Below are 14,977 nucleotides of genomic sequence, written 5' to 3'. Positions count from 1 at the left end.
TTGAGATGTTGAGACATCAGTCAAACTAGTTTGATTGCAGTTGTGATTATCTGGAAAATGCTGAAGAAATATATATAAAGTTTTATAAAAAGTGCTGATCATACTTCATATAATGCAGTATTACACATATTTAATCATATGCTGAACCATGCATTTAAAACTGAGTTTAAGATGAACCGTTTTTTTCTACATTCTGCATGAGAATTTCTGGAAACTTTGAGCCATATAAGGGAATGTTCTTAAAATAGGTAAGTAGACGGTGGAGGGGTAGGGCTGTTGCATTACAGGTCAACTTGCACCACCAGTTAAAAATGAGGTGAGACCCATTACAAGGGGGAGGGAGGGGGAAAAAACTAATTTTGCCTTACGTATTTTACGACAAAACTTTTACTCGTGAGATTGGTTTCTGGAAAATTACATGTCGTCCGCCAATCTCTTGCCAACCTCCCGAAAATTGTGTGCATGGCTTGGGGCTTGGACGCGTCCATGTGTAAAATTTCCGGAGGTTGACAAAAGAATTTCCCTGTTTTATCATTAAGCAGGAGAATAATAGTTTGTCGTACTATTGCGTAAAATTGAAGGGTGCGGACTAATAACTTATTATTAATAAGTTCACCTTAGGATTAGTCACAAAGACCAAGTTTTTGCACCAGTGTTCTTTATTTCTATGCTACCACTGCAGTTTTCAACCTCTGTTCTTATTACTCTACTCCTTGTTATACGTATGTACGACTGACCTTGCTCCCTTCTCTCTCTCCGTATTTCGGATATTTTCGGAGGATGGATCCCGGCATACCATGACCCGTCCTCACAACAGTACGCAGTATGCACGTGAGGAATTTTCAGGCAGTACTTTTGTTGTCAAACTGCTATGCTGAACCATGGGTAACATTATGAAACTGAAATCAAGTTGAAACGTTTTGTTTCTATATTCCTCATTGTAAGTACTTCTTAAGCAACATAAACCACGTATTATACAATTTGTGAGATTTGTTTCTGCTAAATTATATCAGTTAGTCGTACATACGAGGCGTTTACGGATCAGTCAATACTCTTCTTGCATTGTCAAACCGTTATTTGATTTACTTTAAAATAAAAGTCTCCAATTAATAATTTCTTAAAATGGTCGATCCAGCCAGCGAAGCCATGGATCAGACCATGACAAGGTTCACGCATTCTGTAATTCCTTCAGACGAGTACATGGAAAATCTCAAAGCATCTGCTGAAAAGGTGAGACAATTAAAAATAAATAATAATTACAACAATAAAACCATTTGCGATGTCTGTTAATCAAATCTGTTACATGTTTCACAAACATGCTTAATAATTTCAGGTTCGGAAAGCCTTACAGCTGAAAAGCCCTTATGAAATTGACCGGGTTATTTATTCTGGAAGTGTTGGGAAATCAACGGGTATTTTAGCCCCTGACATGGACCTTGTCGTATTTCAAAATAGTGAAATGCCTCCTTTTGAGAAAGTTTTCGATGAGTGGGAGGATATTTTAATCATGAATGAAGGGATAAACCTGACCAAGGATGGAATTAAAAAGACAAGTATCTCCCTGCAGTTCACATTTGAAGAAGGGATTGAGATGGATCTGCTTCCTGCTACTAACTTTGTTCACGGAATAAAACCTGAGGGTCCACTTTTGGCTAAGAAACAATCTGACGCTGTCCTGAGCAAAATGGACAAGTCAAACTCTCATTTCTACAGCTCAAGTTTGTCAGAGTCCCAGGTTTACTTTATGAAAGAACAAACTTCTTTTACCCATGATGTAAGCATTGAAACAAATTAGTAAAAATTGGTATTTCTAGTTTTTATACATTTTTGTAGGCCGTACGTCTTGCAAAGTTTTGGTATAAAAGCCTTTACCTTGGTGAGCGACCAATTTATGGTGTCAAGACCATTTTGGAGCTGATTGCTATTGCAGCCGCCATGAAGGAAGAAGACCGGGACAAAAAGTCACTGCTCCGAACATTTGCCAAGTTCTTGGACAATGTTGCTCAGGTTGATAAGCTTCGTCTCAAGTTTTCGAATAGCAATGGAAAATGGGAATTGGAAAATACTGGAGGTAAAGTACCCTTCGAGAATTACATCATAGAACCTTCAAATCCGTACAACAACTTGGCAAAACAAATGATTAATCGTGACAAAGAAGTCAACAATCTCAAAGAATTTGCAAAAATTTCCAGACTTCGGATTTCTGACGCCATGAAAACCCACAAAGTTTCAGTTGAATCAGTGTTCAACCTGTTTCGACCGTTACCGACCTCTCTTTATCCGACCTTTTTTAGCGACATTGGCCGCGCAGACATCATTGTAGGAGAAGATCCATCCTTCCGTGGTTACAACCCGGATATGAAAATCTACAACGAAAATATAATCAAGAACCCTGGAATGAAAGAGTTGCTCATGGTCAATGCAGTAAAAATCTTTCTTTCATGTACAGTAAATGCTGGAAACGCAGCACTCGTTGCAAATAATAAGGAAGTTACGCTGACTGAAGTGAGACAAAAACTAAGGCGAATGATTGATGAGGACTTAAAGGGGACGCCACATAATATTACTGAGTGGCTTCCGACTACTAATCGGGTCGAGGATTTTGATATTGTCTTTACAGTACCAATTTCCACTAATTTGGAAAAGGGTGCGGTAAAAATTGGCTTTCGATGGAGGTAATTGAGACAATTTTGATGACTAATTGATTATTTCCTTCTTAAATATTTAAGCAATTAAATTATACATATATTTAATTATGTAACTCTATATGTGGCAAATTTTATCTTCAGATTAGATTAATTACTCTTATACTCTTCAGATTATTTCAGAATATAAATATTAAAGAAAATATGTATGTATGTATTAAATTAAATAAAATCGCCACTACATTCCTTTATTCATGCATTTATTTATGCAACTTTTTTTTCTAAATTAGGTTTTTATTAACATAAACATTTATGCAACTAACTCAAGACTATAGAACTCCTCGCAACTTTAGGCATATCCATCTTCGAATAATAACGTATTAATAACACAGGAAAATTACCTAAGATTTCAGCATTTAGAAAACGTCGTATTTTGATATTCATCAGCAACGTTGTTTTTAAACTGATAAAAGAATACCTAATTTAGAAGCTTGACTTATCATGATTAATCATATGATATCGTATCATTTTGCATACCGGATTACTGCATGTTTCGGGTTCAATAATTTTTTGATGGATCTATATTCCAGCTAAGTAATGTACCAACCAACCTTTTAAAACATGAATGTATTTAAACAACTAATGTAGCGATACGATTGTCAACGATCACGCTGATATCCTGAACCCTGGGTAATATTATGAAACTGAAATCAAGATGAAACGTTTTGTTTCTATATTCCTCATTGTAGTTCTATCCAACACATAAACTTTGAGCTACATATAAACCATGTATTATACAATTTACGAGATTCGTTTCTGCTAAATTATATAAGTTGGTCGTACGAGGCGTTTACGGATCAGTCAAAACTCTTCCTGCATTGTCAACCGTTATTTGCTTTACTTTCAAATAAAAATCTCCAATTAATAATTTCTTAAAATGGGTGACCCAGCTAACGATCTCATGGATCAAAGCATGACAAGGTTCACGCATTCTTTAATTCCTTCAGATGAATACATGGAAAAGCTCAAAACGGCTGCTGAAAAGGTGAAACAATTTAAAAACATGTAATTCAGTATAAATAAATAATTAGAAATATACCAAAAATAGAACCATTTGCGACGTCTTTAAATAAATCTGTTACATATTTCACAATTTTAGGTTCGGAAACTTTTACAGCTGAAAAGTCGTTACGGCGTTGATCGGGTTATTTATGCTGGAAGCGTAGGGAAATCAACGGGTATTTTAGCCCCGGACATGGACCTTGTCGTATTTCAAAATAATGAAATGCCCCCATTTGAGAAAGTTTTGGACGAGTGGGAGGATATTTTAACCTCAGCGAGGGGATAAAGCTGACCAAGGATGGAATAAAAAAGACAAATATCTCCCTGCAGTTCACATTTGAAGAAGGGATTGAGATGGATTTGCTTCCTGCTACTAACTTTGTTCACGGAATAAAACCTGAGGGTCCACTTTTGGCTAAGAAACAATCTGACGCTGTCCTGAATGAAATGGACAAGTCAATGTCTCACTTGTACAGCTCGAGTTTGTCAGAGTCCCAAGTTTACTTTATGAAAGAACAGACTTCTTTTACCCATGATGTAATAAGTATATTCAAACGAATTCGTTCGTTAGGATTACAAATAAATTAGTATGTCAATTTTTTACATTATCGTAGGTTGTACGTCTTGCAAAATTTTGGTTTAAAAGCCTTTATCTCGGTGAGCGACCAATTTATGGTGTCAAGACCATTCTGGAGCTGATTGCTGTTGCAGCTTCCATGAAGGAAGAAGACCGGGACAAAAAGTCACTGCTCCGAACATTTGCCACGTTCTTGGACAATGTTGTTCGGATTGATAAGCTTCGTCTCAAGTTTTCGAATAACAATGGACGATGGGAATTGGAAAATACTCGGGATAACAATACATACAGAGGTAAGTATATGATTACTGTAATGCTTGCAATATTATGATAATCTTGAAATGCTGTAACAGCTGGATTACCCACCGATAATTACATTATCGAACCTTCAAATCCGTACAACAATTTGGCAAAGGAAATGATTCACCGTGACAAAGAAGTCAAAAATCTCAAAGAGTTTGCCAAGATTTCCAGACTTCGGATTTCTCACGCTATGAGAACCAATCAAGTTTCTGTTGACTCAGTGTTCAACCTGTTTCGACCGTTGCCAACTTCTCTTTATCGGATCTGTTTTAGCGACATGGACAGTCCAGAAATGATTTTGGGAGGAGATGCATCCTTCCGGAGGTACAATCCGGATATGAAAGTCCAGAATGAAAATATAATGAAGAAACCTGGAAGGAAAGAATTTCTCGATGCAGTAAAAATCTTTCTCTCATCTGCCGTGAACGCTGGAAGTGCAGCACTGATTGCAAATAATAAGGAAGTTACGTTGGCTGATGTGAAACAAAAAGTAGAGCAAATGATTGACGAGGACTTAAAGGGGACGTCACATACTGCGTGGTCTCCGGCTACCGATCGGTTCGAGGATTATGATGTTGTCTTTACAGTACCAATTTCCAACAATTTGGAAATGGGTGGGGTAAAAATTGGCTTTCGATGGAAGTAAGATGAGCAAGATGTTGTGTGAAGTGTGACTTGGTGTTTTTAAAAAAATAACTATGTAATTGATTATTGATTATTAAACTGACTGGTTGTTGTCTATTTTTAATAATAATTTCATACAATTAAATAATGTATATTTATATTTAAATATAACTCTATTTAGCATTATGTATTTCTTTCGGATTAGGTTATCAGATTATTCCATATATAAATATTAAAGAGAGAAATTTATTTTGAGACTTGAGACGTCAGTCATCAACTGTCAACTAGTTTGATTGGAGTTGTGATGTGATTATCTTGACAATGCTAAAGAATGGCGCAAAGCGTTGATCGGTTTCATATAATGCATGATTTTAACGACGATTACACTGATACATATGCTGAACCCTGCATTTGACACCGAAGTCAAGATGAAGATGAAACATTTTGTTTCAATATTCTTCATGGGAATTTCTATCGAACACTTTGAAACGTTCATAAAATATGTAACACAGTGGAGGGGAGGGCTATTGCAGTACAGATCAACTTGTGGCCACCAGTTAAAAAGGGGGTGTAACCCATTTTAAGGGGGAGGGAGGGGTAAAAAAAACTAACTTTGCCTTACGTATTTTTATGAACGTCTCCCATACTTTTATTTGCGAAATTCGTTACTACCAAATTATATGTCGCCCTTCTAATGATCAAACCGGACAACTCTTTTGACCTATTGATTGGGAAATAAGTAAACGTGATGGATTTGATTTGAATTTCAGCCCGTTCGCAACGTTAATCAAGTGGGCACGTGTTTTTGTCGGGCAGAAATTCCGTCACGCTTAATTATTTCCTAATCAATAGTAATAGTAGGATAGTTATCTTATGCTTTTGACCTCCCAGAAATTTTATAAATTTTTATTTTATATTTTAACTTTTTATGATGCTGCATTATTGATGCATCCAAACCATGCATGCAAAAATACGCCCGCGTAATAATAAATCATTAGGCGGGCGAATATTTCTTGGTCGTACGCTACGCAGTAGGCACGCACGTGAGGCCGAGGCAGTCAGTTCAGTTCTCTTCTTCCATTGTCAAATTGTTATTTGATTTGTTTGCCTTTATAATAAAAGTCTGCAACTAATAATTTCTTAAAATGGTCGACCCAGCTAACGATCTCATGGATCAGAGCATGACAAGGTTCACGCATTCTTTAATCCCTTCAGAGGAATACATGGATAAGCTCAAAACGTCTGCTGAAAAGGTGAGGCAATTAAAAATCAATACTAATTTTTAAGATAAAACCATTTGTGATGTCTTTTAATTAAGTCTGCTACATGTTTCACAAACATTCTTAATAATTCCAGGTTCGCAAAGCCTTACAGCTCAAAAGTACTTATGGAGTTGATCGGGTTATTTATTCTGGAAGTGTTAGGAAATCAACGAGTATTTTGGTCCCTGACTTGGATCTTGTCGTATTTCAAAATAATGAAATGCCTCCATTCGAGAAAGTTTTCGACGAGTGGGAGGATATTTTGATACTCAGCGAGGGTCTTAAGATGACCATGGATGGAATTAAGACGACAAAAATCTCCCTACAGTTCACATTTGAAGAAGGGATTGAGATGGATCTGCTTCCTGCTACTAACTTTGTTCACGGAATAAAACCTGAGGGTCCACTTCTGGCTAAGAAACAATCGGACGCTGTCCTAAGCAAAATGGATAAGTCAAACTCTCACTTCTACAGCTCCAGTTTGGCAGAGTCCCAAGTTTACTTTATGAAAGAACAGACTGCTTTTACCCATGATGTAAGTATATTGAAATGAATTAGTGAGTTAGGAGTACGAATAAATTGGTATTTCAATTTACTATACATTTGTGTAGGTTGTACGTCTTGCGAAGTTTTGGTTTAAAACTCTTTATCTCGGTGAGCGACCAATTTATGGTGTCAAGACCATGCTGGAGCTGATTGCTGTTGCAGCCGCCATGAAGGAAGAAGACCGGGACAAAAAGTCACTGCTCCAAACATTTGCCACGTTCTTGGACAATGTTGCTCAGATTGATAAGCTTCGTCTCAAATTTTCGAATAACAATGGGCGATGGACATTGGAAAATCCTAAGGGTAACAATATTTGAGTACTGTAATGTTTACAATATCATTATAATCTTGACATGCTGTAACAGCTGGAAAGCCCACCGAGAACTACATTATGGAACCTTCAAATCCGTACAACAACTTGGCAAGGCAAATGTTTCATCGTGAAAAAGAAGTCAAAAATCTCAAAGAATTTGCAAAGATTTCCAGACTTCGGATTTCTCACGCAATGAGAACCTTCCAAGTTACTGTTGAATCGGTCTTCAACCTGTTTCGACCGTTGCCTACTTCTCTTTATCAGACTTGTTTCAGCGACATGGGATATCCAGAAATGATTATGGGAGAAAACGCATCTTTCCGTAGCTACAACCCGGATGTGAAAGTCAACAACGAAAACATAATGAAGAACCTGGAAATGAAAGGCTTCATCAATGCAGTAAAAATTTTTCTTTCATCTGCGGTGAACGCTGGAAGTGCAGCACTCATTGCGAATAATAAGGACGTTACGTTGGCTAGTGTGAAACAAAAAGTAAAGCAAATGATTGACGAGGACTTAAGGGGGATGCCACATACTGAGTGGCGTCCGGCTACCGATCGGATCGAGGATTATGATGTTGTCGTTACAGTACCAATTTCCAACAATTTGGAAATGGGTGCGGTAAAAATTGGCTTTCGATGGAAATAATGGAAGTGTGACAATTTTGAAACTAATTGATTATTAACTGACTGAGTATTGACTATTTTTTGATAATCATACAATTAATTGATGCATAATATATTTAATTTATATAACTCTTATTTAGCAACTTTTGTCATCTCAGATCAGATTACTCTTATACTCTTATTTCAGAATATAAAAAAGAAAATATGTGTTAAATCAAATCACCACTACATTCAGTATTATTTATGCATCATGCATCACAAGACTACAGAAACCAACTTTACGAGTATATACATATTCACCCTCACTCATTTTTCTATATATTTATTTAACAAACTGATACTTAGAATTAACTACTTGTAATCAATACTTAATAAGCTTCGAGAACTTACCAATACTTCTATACATATGAACAGCAGTACATCAACCTTTTCAGTCAACAAATACATGCACGCAGCGTATGCTTATCCGTAATGTGATAAGATACAAAATCAGGTTTACATGACGGGCCCGAATAGATTTTCCTCTTATTTAGCACCTGTGCAGTAAGCGTCAGTCAGAGTTAATTGGACCTGTGAACTTTACATACCCATCTCAAAAAGTGACTAGGATGGAAATAATTTTCAGAATTTCTTTGGTTTTGCTTCTACATTTCTTTGTGGCGACTGAAGCATCAGATTCGCCATTGGTAAAGATAGCTCAAGGAGAAGTTGAAGGAGTACATTTAAAATCCAGAGATGGGAAAACGTATTCTGCATTTATGGGAATTCCGTATGCCAACAAACAGGAAAAATTTGAGGTGACTAAATACATATTTAAGAATCTATGTATTCACTAATTTTGGTCTAAATTATTTACACAGTTAGCAGAACCAGTGTCCAGTTGGGATGGAATTAAGGACGCCACAAAATTTGGATCTGTGTGCCCTCAATGGAACTTATTCAGGAACAAATTTGAAGGCGATGAAGAATGTTTATTTGTTAACATCTTTACACCAAACGTAATTTGACGATATAAATTTAGGTTTCTCACATAAAAACAGTTATTACTGATGATAACACGTTATTTATTCTTGATCAGGTGCATGCAAATTATCCTGTGATGGTATTCATCCACGGAGGAGGGTGAGCAGTACACGAATTACTTATTTGCTTGCATTTTTCTTTGTCAATTTCGATTAAATGTAGCTCGCCTAATTCCTTTCAGATTCTTCTTTGGAAATTCTAATGAAAACGGAGCAGACTATTTCATGGATGAAGAAGTTGTCTTTGTAACGATAAACTATAGATTATCCGCCTTAGGTTAATATAAATATTGCAAACTACTTTTTTTAACGGACCTATCTTCAAGACGTTTAAGAATTGATTTGTTTTGATTTTTCCAGGATTTTTGAGCACCGGAGACAGAGCCCTGCCAGGAAATCTGGGATTAAAAGATCAACGTTTAGCTTTACAATTTATTCAACAGAATATCAAGTCATTTGGAGGCGATCCCAAACGTGTAACTTTATTTGGCGAGTCTGCGGGTTCAGCAAGTGTAAATTACCACATTCTTTCTCCTGGGTCTGCAGGTATGTACATGAATTTGTTGCACATTAATTATTTCCTAGATTAAAAACAAATTTATTGCATCGCATCACATTTTTCAGACCTATTTCAAAGCGCGATTTGTCACAGCGGATCATCACTAAATGCCTGGGCGTTGAGTCCAGATCCTAAAATACCGGCTTTTGACCTTGCCAAGAAGTTGAATTGTCCAACTACCGACTCTGCTGGGTTGAAAAAATGTTTAAAATCTAAATCTATCAATGAAATATTGAAACATTCAATAGTTGTAAGAGCACAGTAGAAAAATTTAGTAGTATTTTATTTGCAACGAGTATTTGCATACATGGTTAATGATCACATTTACATATGCAGGAGAATCCACTAGAAAATTTGGTAAAATTCGCACCTGTCGTAGAACTACCAAGTCCGCACGCTGTTATTACCGAGCATCCGGAAGTGCTTTATAAGACGGGACGATTCAACAAGGTGCCACTGGTTATGACCATTTGTGAAAAGGAAGGACTCCTCATCAATTCTGGGCGTAATTGATTTTTTAGTAATGATAAGTGAATTAATATTTTCTGTAAATTTAAATGCAACCCTTGCAATTGCAGTGATCATGAAAGATGAAAAATTGCTTGCTGAAGTCAACGACGAATGGATGGAGCACGCACCCTCATATTTCCTATACGATGACCCCAACGTTTCTAAAGACGCTAAAGATATCATTTCCAAAAGAATTTACAAGTTTTATTTCGGCGATAAGAAAATATCGCAAGAAACGTTTGACAATTTAACAAACCTTTACTCCGATAGCTTTTTCATTCACGAAATTCGAAATACTATCCTACTCCATGCCAAGCATGCACCAGTTTACCCAATCATTCTGGGGTTTGAGGGGTACGAATGGTCACAACTGATGCGATTTGGTTATGAAAAGCCACTAGGTGAGACAATGCAATGATGAAACATCACTTAATTTTAACGCCAAATTTGGTGATGATATTTTGTGTAGGAATGACCCACGCAGACGACCTGCCATTTCTCTTCAATTATGAGTTGTACCCTAAATTTGTACCGAAATCTTTTCCTGAAACGACATCAAAATATTTTGTTAAGGCCTGGGTCACAATGGCCACGCAGGGGTGAGTGAGCATGAAAATTAATGCATGCTACGATTTAATTTGGCGTTAACTTCACTGCAAATAATCAAATCAAATCTGCAATAATATTTTAGGAATCCAAATATTAACCAGCAAGTGGAAGGATGGGCTCCTGTGAGTAAAGATGAAATCAAGAAGGGAAAACTCAAGTGGCTTTTGGCTAAACGGGTCCCAAAAATTATTGAAGATCCATTTTACGAGAGGATGAATATGTGGGATAAAGTTAGCAAGAAGTTAAAGGCACAAAAGAAGAAGAGGGATGAATTGTAAATTCGTGTCACACCCAAAAAGTCGATGAATTTACAGTACCTTTACAAGAATTTTACAAAAATGTTTAATAAAACCCTGGTATATTTATTGCGTCCAAAAATAAAACCTTTTAATAATTCAAAGTAATAATGACTGTTTTGCATTGTTATAAAATACTGATACGTTCTTTATTAAAATGTTCCTAAACATAACACAACTCTTCGTGACTAAACTGGTCCCAAAATTCCATACGTTCTTGCAGCACGGTGGTGGAACCCATGTGGTTATCATTCAATTCATACCAGTAAATTGGCTTCTCCTTCGTCTTTATGGATTCCCAGCCAGGTTTTCTAGAATAAAAAACACGATTTTTAATGAGGACACCAAACCAAATAAAAACTAAATATTTGCATACGCTGTTGCTGCAAACTGCACCCAAATTCTGACGAGTTCTTTCGAAAATTCGTAATATTTCGATCCCTCAAGGTATTCTGGGTAGCCGTAATAGTCAAACAAGTACTGGAGCTCGTCTGCATGTGATGCTCCTGTAAGAAAATTGATAATTATTAAGTAGCGTCAGCTACTTATTGTGATCGTTTTGTCCGTCCGTCCGTCTGTCCGTAAGCAGGATATCTCCAGAACGAGTCAACATAATCAAACCCCGTTTTCGCCATTGTGCTTCTAATTTTTAGTTCTCGGTCGAGTTCGAAAATGGGGTCAATCGGACCACCCCCCACAGCACCAGGGGGTGTGGCTCAAAATTAAGTTCACGTTAATTTTCACATGGGGTATCATTTTCAAGGAAATTTCGCCACGAATTCAACGACATCAATATTTTTGACCTGATGACCTTGACGACGAGGTCAGAGGTCAGAAAACACATAATTTTCATATGGGGTATCATTTTAAAGGAAATTCCACTGCGAATTCGAAGACGTTAATATTTTTGACCTTATGACCTTGTGGACGAGGTCAAAGGGCAAAAGATTCATAATTGTCATATGGGGTGTCATTTTGTAGGAAATTTTACTGCGATTTCAAGGACATTAATATTTTTGACCTCATGACCTTGTGGACGAGGTCAAAGGTCAAAAAATGCATAATTGTCATATGGGGTGTCATTTTGAAAGACATTTTACTGCGATTTCAAGGACATTAATATTTTTGACCTCATGATCTTGAGGACGAGGTCAAGAGTCAAAAATACAGAATTGTCAAAGATGATGTAATTTTAAAGGACATTTCGATCATTCTGACGCTACTTTTTTATATTCGTTTGTAAGGGTTTATTGACTTATTTATGCAAATTTTCCGTCAAAATCTGTTATCTCACCATAGTCCATTGGGGGGAAGCCCACTAGTGCCTTATCCGAATAACTCTTTACTGGTCGTTTGCTCATATAATAGAAGAACACATCAACTCCAAGGTCACTCATTAGAAAACCTTGCGTCTTTGAGCCATAAATTATATCTCTATCTGACAAAAGATGCTCGAGATTCCACAAAGTGTCATTTGAAACTTGCTTTTCTCCGAAATAAAATTCTTTTGATTTTGTTGAGATGGTGTCTTTTATTGGAGAAGTATAATACTCAGATCCAAACAGTGTGGGGGCATACCCGGTCCAGTTACTGTTCAGATTATCAACCAGTTCAAGGTCTTTCAGCGTACCTGAAATATTATTTGGAAAATTCATCAACAAAATATTAATGAATTGTACCTCATTTATTACTAACTTGAAGCAATGGAAATCCATTCCGCACTGTTTACACCAATAATCCACGGAACTTTGTTCACGTTTCCGGTTTTATACAAATTGTACATCGTATCAGGTAAGAACTTATCGGATTCTTGTTCAGCTTCGGCCTCATAGTCTTCTACTGTGGGGAAAAAAATGATCTCTTCGCCACGAAGGACAGCAATATCACTGGCATTCTGTTCACGAAGACATTTTAGAATTCGTCGGTTTTTGCGCTGCTCGTTCCCAACTCTTGCCGAACATCCAATCTCTTCGGCTAATAGTTCAAATGACCGTTTTTGAGCTTCTTTAGGTTTTACGATGGCTCCGAATGCGGGACCACTTTGGGTTATTGCGCGGTGAAATAAGCCTAAAGAGGAGAAATTAATTTTAGGAATTAAGTAATTAATTTATCATGTAATTATTTCTAATTGGTTCATTCATTACCTGCAGCCAGGGGAGAAACCATTAACTGATTTACAGACATTGCTCCTGCAGAATTTCCATAAATCATGACGCGGTCAGGGTCACCTCCAAAATATTTTATGTTTTCTTTAACCTGGATTTTAACAGATTTATAACAATTCTCTAGTTCAAATTTTTATACAATATATTTTCGTTAAGTTTGGTTACCCATTTAAGTGCTTGAATGTGATCTCTCATTCCCATATTTCCTCGAATTGTTCCATCTTCGGAACTAAGAAATCCAAAAATTCCGAGCCTGAAAAGTTATATAAATTAAATTTATTTTTTATTTTTCAACATATATTTGACTATTATATCATTTTTACTAACCGATATTGGAAAGTGACCATTACAGCGTCTTCATCCATGAAATACTTGCCTCCGTATCTGCTCCCATTCCCATCAGTATATCCTACCAAGCAATATTATCAACTTTATGATTTTATTTAAATCCAACTTTCACCCCCCTTCTCCACAAAGAAATACCTCCGCCATGAATGTAAAATAAAGTAGGCATCAACCCTGCGTCTGACGGCATGTCAATTCCGGGGAGCTGTAATGTACATATTTTGTTACACATTTCTTACAACTTATGAAAAAATAATACAAATTGGATACCTTTGGCGTGTAAATATTTGCATAAAGACAATCTTCTTCCCCGACGGCTTCAATGATTGGGGAATATTTTGCTTTTTGCAAGCACTGTGGCGCAACTTCAGTTTCATGTCGGACTCCTTCCCATTTCTCGGGGGGCTGAGGTGACTAAAATTTAAATTAGCAATAAAAACTCAATACCTAATGGTAAATTATCTTTAATTATATGAGCTAACTTCAAATCGCAGTTCGCCAATTGCTGGCTTGGCATATGGCAACTTATAAAACGCATAGTAATCCCGTCCTTGCCTACTCTGCAAAATATTCCATTTTAACCTTCCTTGTGGAATTTCTAACACAACGCCCAAATCTTGTTGTGTCGTATTATCTTCATCTGCAGAGGCCTTTAAAACCCCACCACCACCATCACCATTATTACTACCACTTCCGGTAGATACGGACGAAATTAACACAATCACGACGATAATTAATGTTACACCCAACACGAGAATAAGACCACGAGTCGCTTTGTTCCACGTGGTCCACGTTTTTGCAGACCATGTCGCGTAGGACATTGCTTCATGTTCTTGCTGGTGAATTCCATCTCCGGTTTCAAAATTTGTTCGACCAGAAATGCTCGTCCGGAGAGGAGATGATTCGTTAGGCTCGTCCCGTTTTTGCCCGGTGTACGCCATTTACAGATATTTGATTTACGTACATACAATTTATGATTTAATAAAACTCGATTAAAAAAACTGTCTTATGAACTCGAGAAACACCATAACACACATAAAAAAGGATTACATACTGGACAAGTTCAGTGTACTTGTGTAATCTTGTTTTAGTGATGTGAACCTTTTTCTCATCTCATATTGTCAGGTAAATACTGCTCATGTGATTCTTGTTATATCACGTGAAGCAGTTTTATCAGTATTTTTGTGTCATTAATACGTGATAAGTTATATCAGGAGGAAAATAGTGGAAGGACTCAGATTCCAGAACCTATATGTACCTGTTCAGGTTAAACCTCATTTCATAATCAGAGTATTAATTTCTCTTTGTTTTAAAATAAAACAATCTTTCTACACGAACTGGGCGTATTAATCGAGATTGACGTAATCACAGATGCCGATACATTACAAATTGGTGAATTTTATACGAGGACATGCTGCTGAAAATATGACTTTGCATTAATATTAAGATTTAAAGATTTTGCCATAAAATGCAGCATGGCTTATGCTAACATCGATTCCTTGATTTTGGTGAC

At 36.7% G+C, this 14,977-nt stretch overlaps 5 protein-coding genes across 7 annotated transcripts; 4 read left to right on the top strand and 1 right to left on the bottom strand.

Moving 5' to 3' along the window:
* Positions 1-569: 569 nt before the first annotated feature.
* On the top strand, positions 570-2,904 carry LOC118436521. Of its 3 annotated transcripts, none has more exons than XM_035854801.1 (4): positions 570-940; positions 1,136-1,230; positions 1,334-1,774; positions 1,834-2,904. In XM_035854801.1, the coding sequence occupies exons 2-4, from the start codon at positions 1,147-1,149 to the stop codon at positions 2,677-2,679; spliced, it is 1,371 nt and encodes a 456-aa protein (XP_035710694.1). In that variant the 5' UTR covers positions 570-940; positions 1,136-1,146; the 3' UTR covers positions 2,680-2,904. The 3 variants fall into 3 exon arrangements, with proteins under 3 accessions (XP_035710694.1, XP_035710695.1, XP_035710692.1); XM_035854802.1 differs by having other exon boundaries at positions 570-1,230; positions 1,834-2,071; positions 2,193-2,349; XM_035854799.1 differs by having other exon boundaries at positions 570-1,230.
* Positions 2,905-3,456: 552 nt separating this feature from the next.
* LOC118436551 lies at positions 3,457-5,444 on the top strand. Its single transcript, XM_035854901.1, has 4 exons — positions 3,457-3,690; positions 3,805-4,244; positions 4,322-4,577; positions 4,638-5,444. Exons 2-4 carry the CDS (start codon positions 4,062-4,064, stop codon positions 5,231-5,233), a joined length of 1,035 nt encoding a protein of 344 aa, XP_035710794.1. The 5' UTR covers positions 3,457-3,690; positions 3,805-4,061; the 3' UTR covers positions 5,234-5,444.
* A 794-nt stretch (positions 5,445-6,238) lies between these two features.
* On the top strand, positions 6,239-8,324 carry LOC118436550. The gene is made up of 4 exons (XM_035854900.1): positions 6,239-6,464; positions 6,568-7,008; positions 7,085-7,322; positions 7,385-8,324. The coding sequence occupies exons 1-4, from the start codon at positions 6,357-6,359 to the stop codon at positions 7,978-7,980; spliced, it is 1,383 nt and encodes a 460-aa protein (XP_035710793.1). The 5' UTR covers positions 6,239-6,356; the 3' UTR covers positions 7,981-8,324.
* Positions 8,325-8,422: 98 nt separating this feature from the next.
* LOC110853895 (esterase 6) lies at positions 8,423-11,065 on the top strand. The gene is made up of 10 exons (XM_022102249.2): positions 8,423-8,755; positions 8,819-8,956; positions 9,037-9,080; positions 9,163-9,257; positions 9,341-9,526; positions 9,605-9,789; positions 9,876-10,044; positions 10,118-10,450; positions 10,519-10,648; positions 10,741-11,065. Exons 1-10 carry the CDS (start codon positions 8,567-8,569, stop codon positions 10,934-10,936), a joined length of 1,665 nt encoding a protein of 554 aa, XP_021957941.1. The 5' UTR covers positions 8,423-8,566; the 3' UTR covers positions 10,937-11,065.
* Positions 11,000-14,595, bottom strand: LOC110853894 (esterase E4). Its single transcript, XM_022102248.2, has 10 exons — positions 13,947-14,595; positions 13,735-13,878; positions 13,603-13,669; positions 13,447-13,528; positions 13,285-13,372; positions 13,099-13,210; positions 12,650-13,021; positions 12,249-12,584; positions 11,331-11,460; positions 11,000-11,265 (listed from the first exon to the last, which is right to left on the bottom strand). The coding sequence occupies exons 1-10, from the start codon at positions 14,403-14,405 to the stop codon at positions 11,118-11,120; spliced, it is 1,938 nt and encodes a 645-aa protein (XP_021957940.1). The 5' UTR covers positions 14,406-14,595; the 3' UTR covers positions 11,000-11,117.
* Between the last annotated feature and the right edge of the window lie 382 nt (positions 14,596-14,977).

The sequence above is a fragment of the Folsomia candida genome, unplaced genomic scaffold (assembly GCF_002217175.1).
Source record: "Folsomia candida strain VU population unplaced genomic scaffold, ASM221717v1 Fcan01_Sc009, whole genome shotgun sequence".
NCBI lineage: Eukaryota > Metazoa > Arthropoda > Collembola > Entomobryomorpha > Isotomidae > Folsomia > Folsomia candida.
The sequence above is the reverse complement of the archived record's forward strand: the minus strand, read 5'-3'. Positions and strand labels throughout refer to the sequence as shown.

What these genes read in the sequence shown, in the direction of transcription:
- LOC118436521 (XM_035854799.1), top strand. Translation starts at nt 1,123, where the DNA reads ATGGTCGATCCAGCCAGCGAAGCCATGGATCAGACCATGACAAGGTTC. An exon ending in TCAAAGCATCTGCTGAAAAG is followed by an intron (nt 1,231 to 1,333) that starts GTGAGACAATTA and finishes TAATAATTTCAG; the next exon opens with GTTCGGAAAGCCTTACAGCT. An exon ending in AAACTTCTTTTACCCATGAT is followed by an intron (nt 1,775 to 1,833) that starts GTAAGCATTGAA and finishes ACATTTTTGTAG; the next exon opens with GCCGTACGTCTTGCAAAGTT.
- LOC118436551 (XM_035854901.1), top strand. Translation starts at nt 4,062, where the DNA reads ATGGATTTGCTTCCTGCTACTAACTTTGTTCACGGAATAAAACCTGAG. An exon ending in AGACTTCTTTTACCCATGAT is followed by an intron (nt 4,245 to 4,321) that starts GTAATAAGTATA and finishes ACATTATCGTAG; the next exon opens with GTTGTACGTCTTGCAAAATT. An exon ending in GGATAACAATACATACAGAG is followed by an intron (nt 4,578 to 4,637) that starts GTAAGTATATGA and finishes ATGCTGTAACAG; the next exon opens with CTGGATTACCCACCGATAAT.
- LOC118436550 (XM_035854900.1), top strand. Translation starts at nt 6,357, where the DNA reads ATGGTCGACCCAGCTAACGATCTCATGGATCAGAGCATGACAAGGTTC. An exon ending in TCAAAACGTCTGCTGAAAAG is followed by an intron (nt 6,465 to 6,567) that starts GTGAGGCAATTA and finishes TAATAATTCCAG; the next exon opens with GTTCGCAAAGCCTTACAGCT. An exon ending in GACATTGGAAAATCCTAAGG is followed by an intron (nt 7,323 to 7,384) that starts GTAACAATATTT and finishes ATGCTGTAACAG; the next exon opens with CTGGAAAGCCCACCGAGAAC.
- LOC110853895 (XM_022102249.2), top strand. Translation starts at nt 8,567, where the DNA reads ATGGAAATAATTTTCAGAATTTCTTTGGTTTTGCTTCTACATTTCTTT. An exon ending in GTATTCATCCACGGAGGAGG is followed by an intron (nt 9,081 to 9,162) that starts GTGAGCAGTACA and finishes AATTCCTTTCAG; the next exon opens with ATTCTTCTTTGGAAATTCTA. An exon ending in ACTCCTCATCAATTCTGGGC is followed by an intron (nt 10,045 to 10,117) that starts GTAATTGATTTT and finishes TTGCAATTGCAG; the next exon opens with TGATCATGAAAGATGAAAAA.
- LOC110853894 (XM_022102248.2), bottom strand. Translation starts at nt 14,405, where the DNA reads ATGGCGTACACCGGGCAAAAACGGGACGAGCCTAACGAATCATCTCCT. An exon ending in CAAATATTTACACGCCAAAG is followed by an intron (nt 13,670 to 13,734) that starts GTATCCAATTTG and finishes TGTACATTACAG; the next exon opens with CTCCCCGGAATTGACATGCC. An exon ending in GGTTTCTCCCCTGGCTGCAG is followed by an intron (nt 13,022 to 13,098) that starts GTAATGAATGAA and finishes TCTCCTCTTTAG; the next exon opens with GCTTATTTCACCGCGCAATA.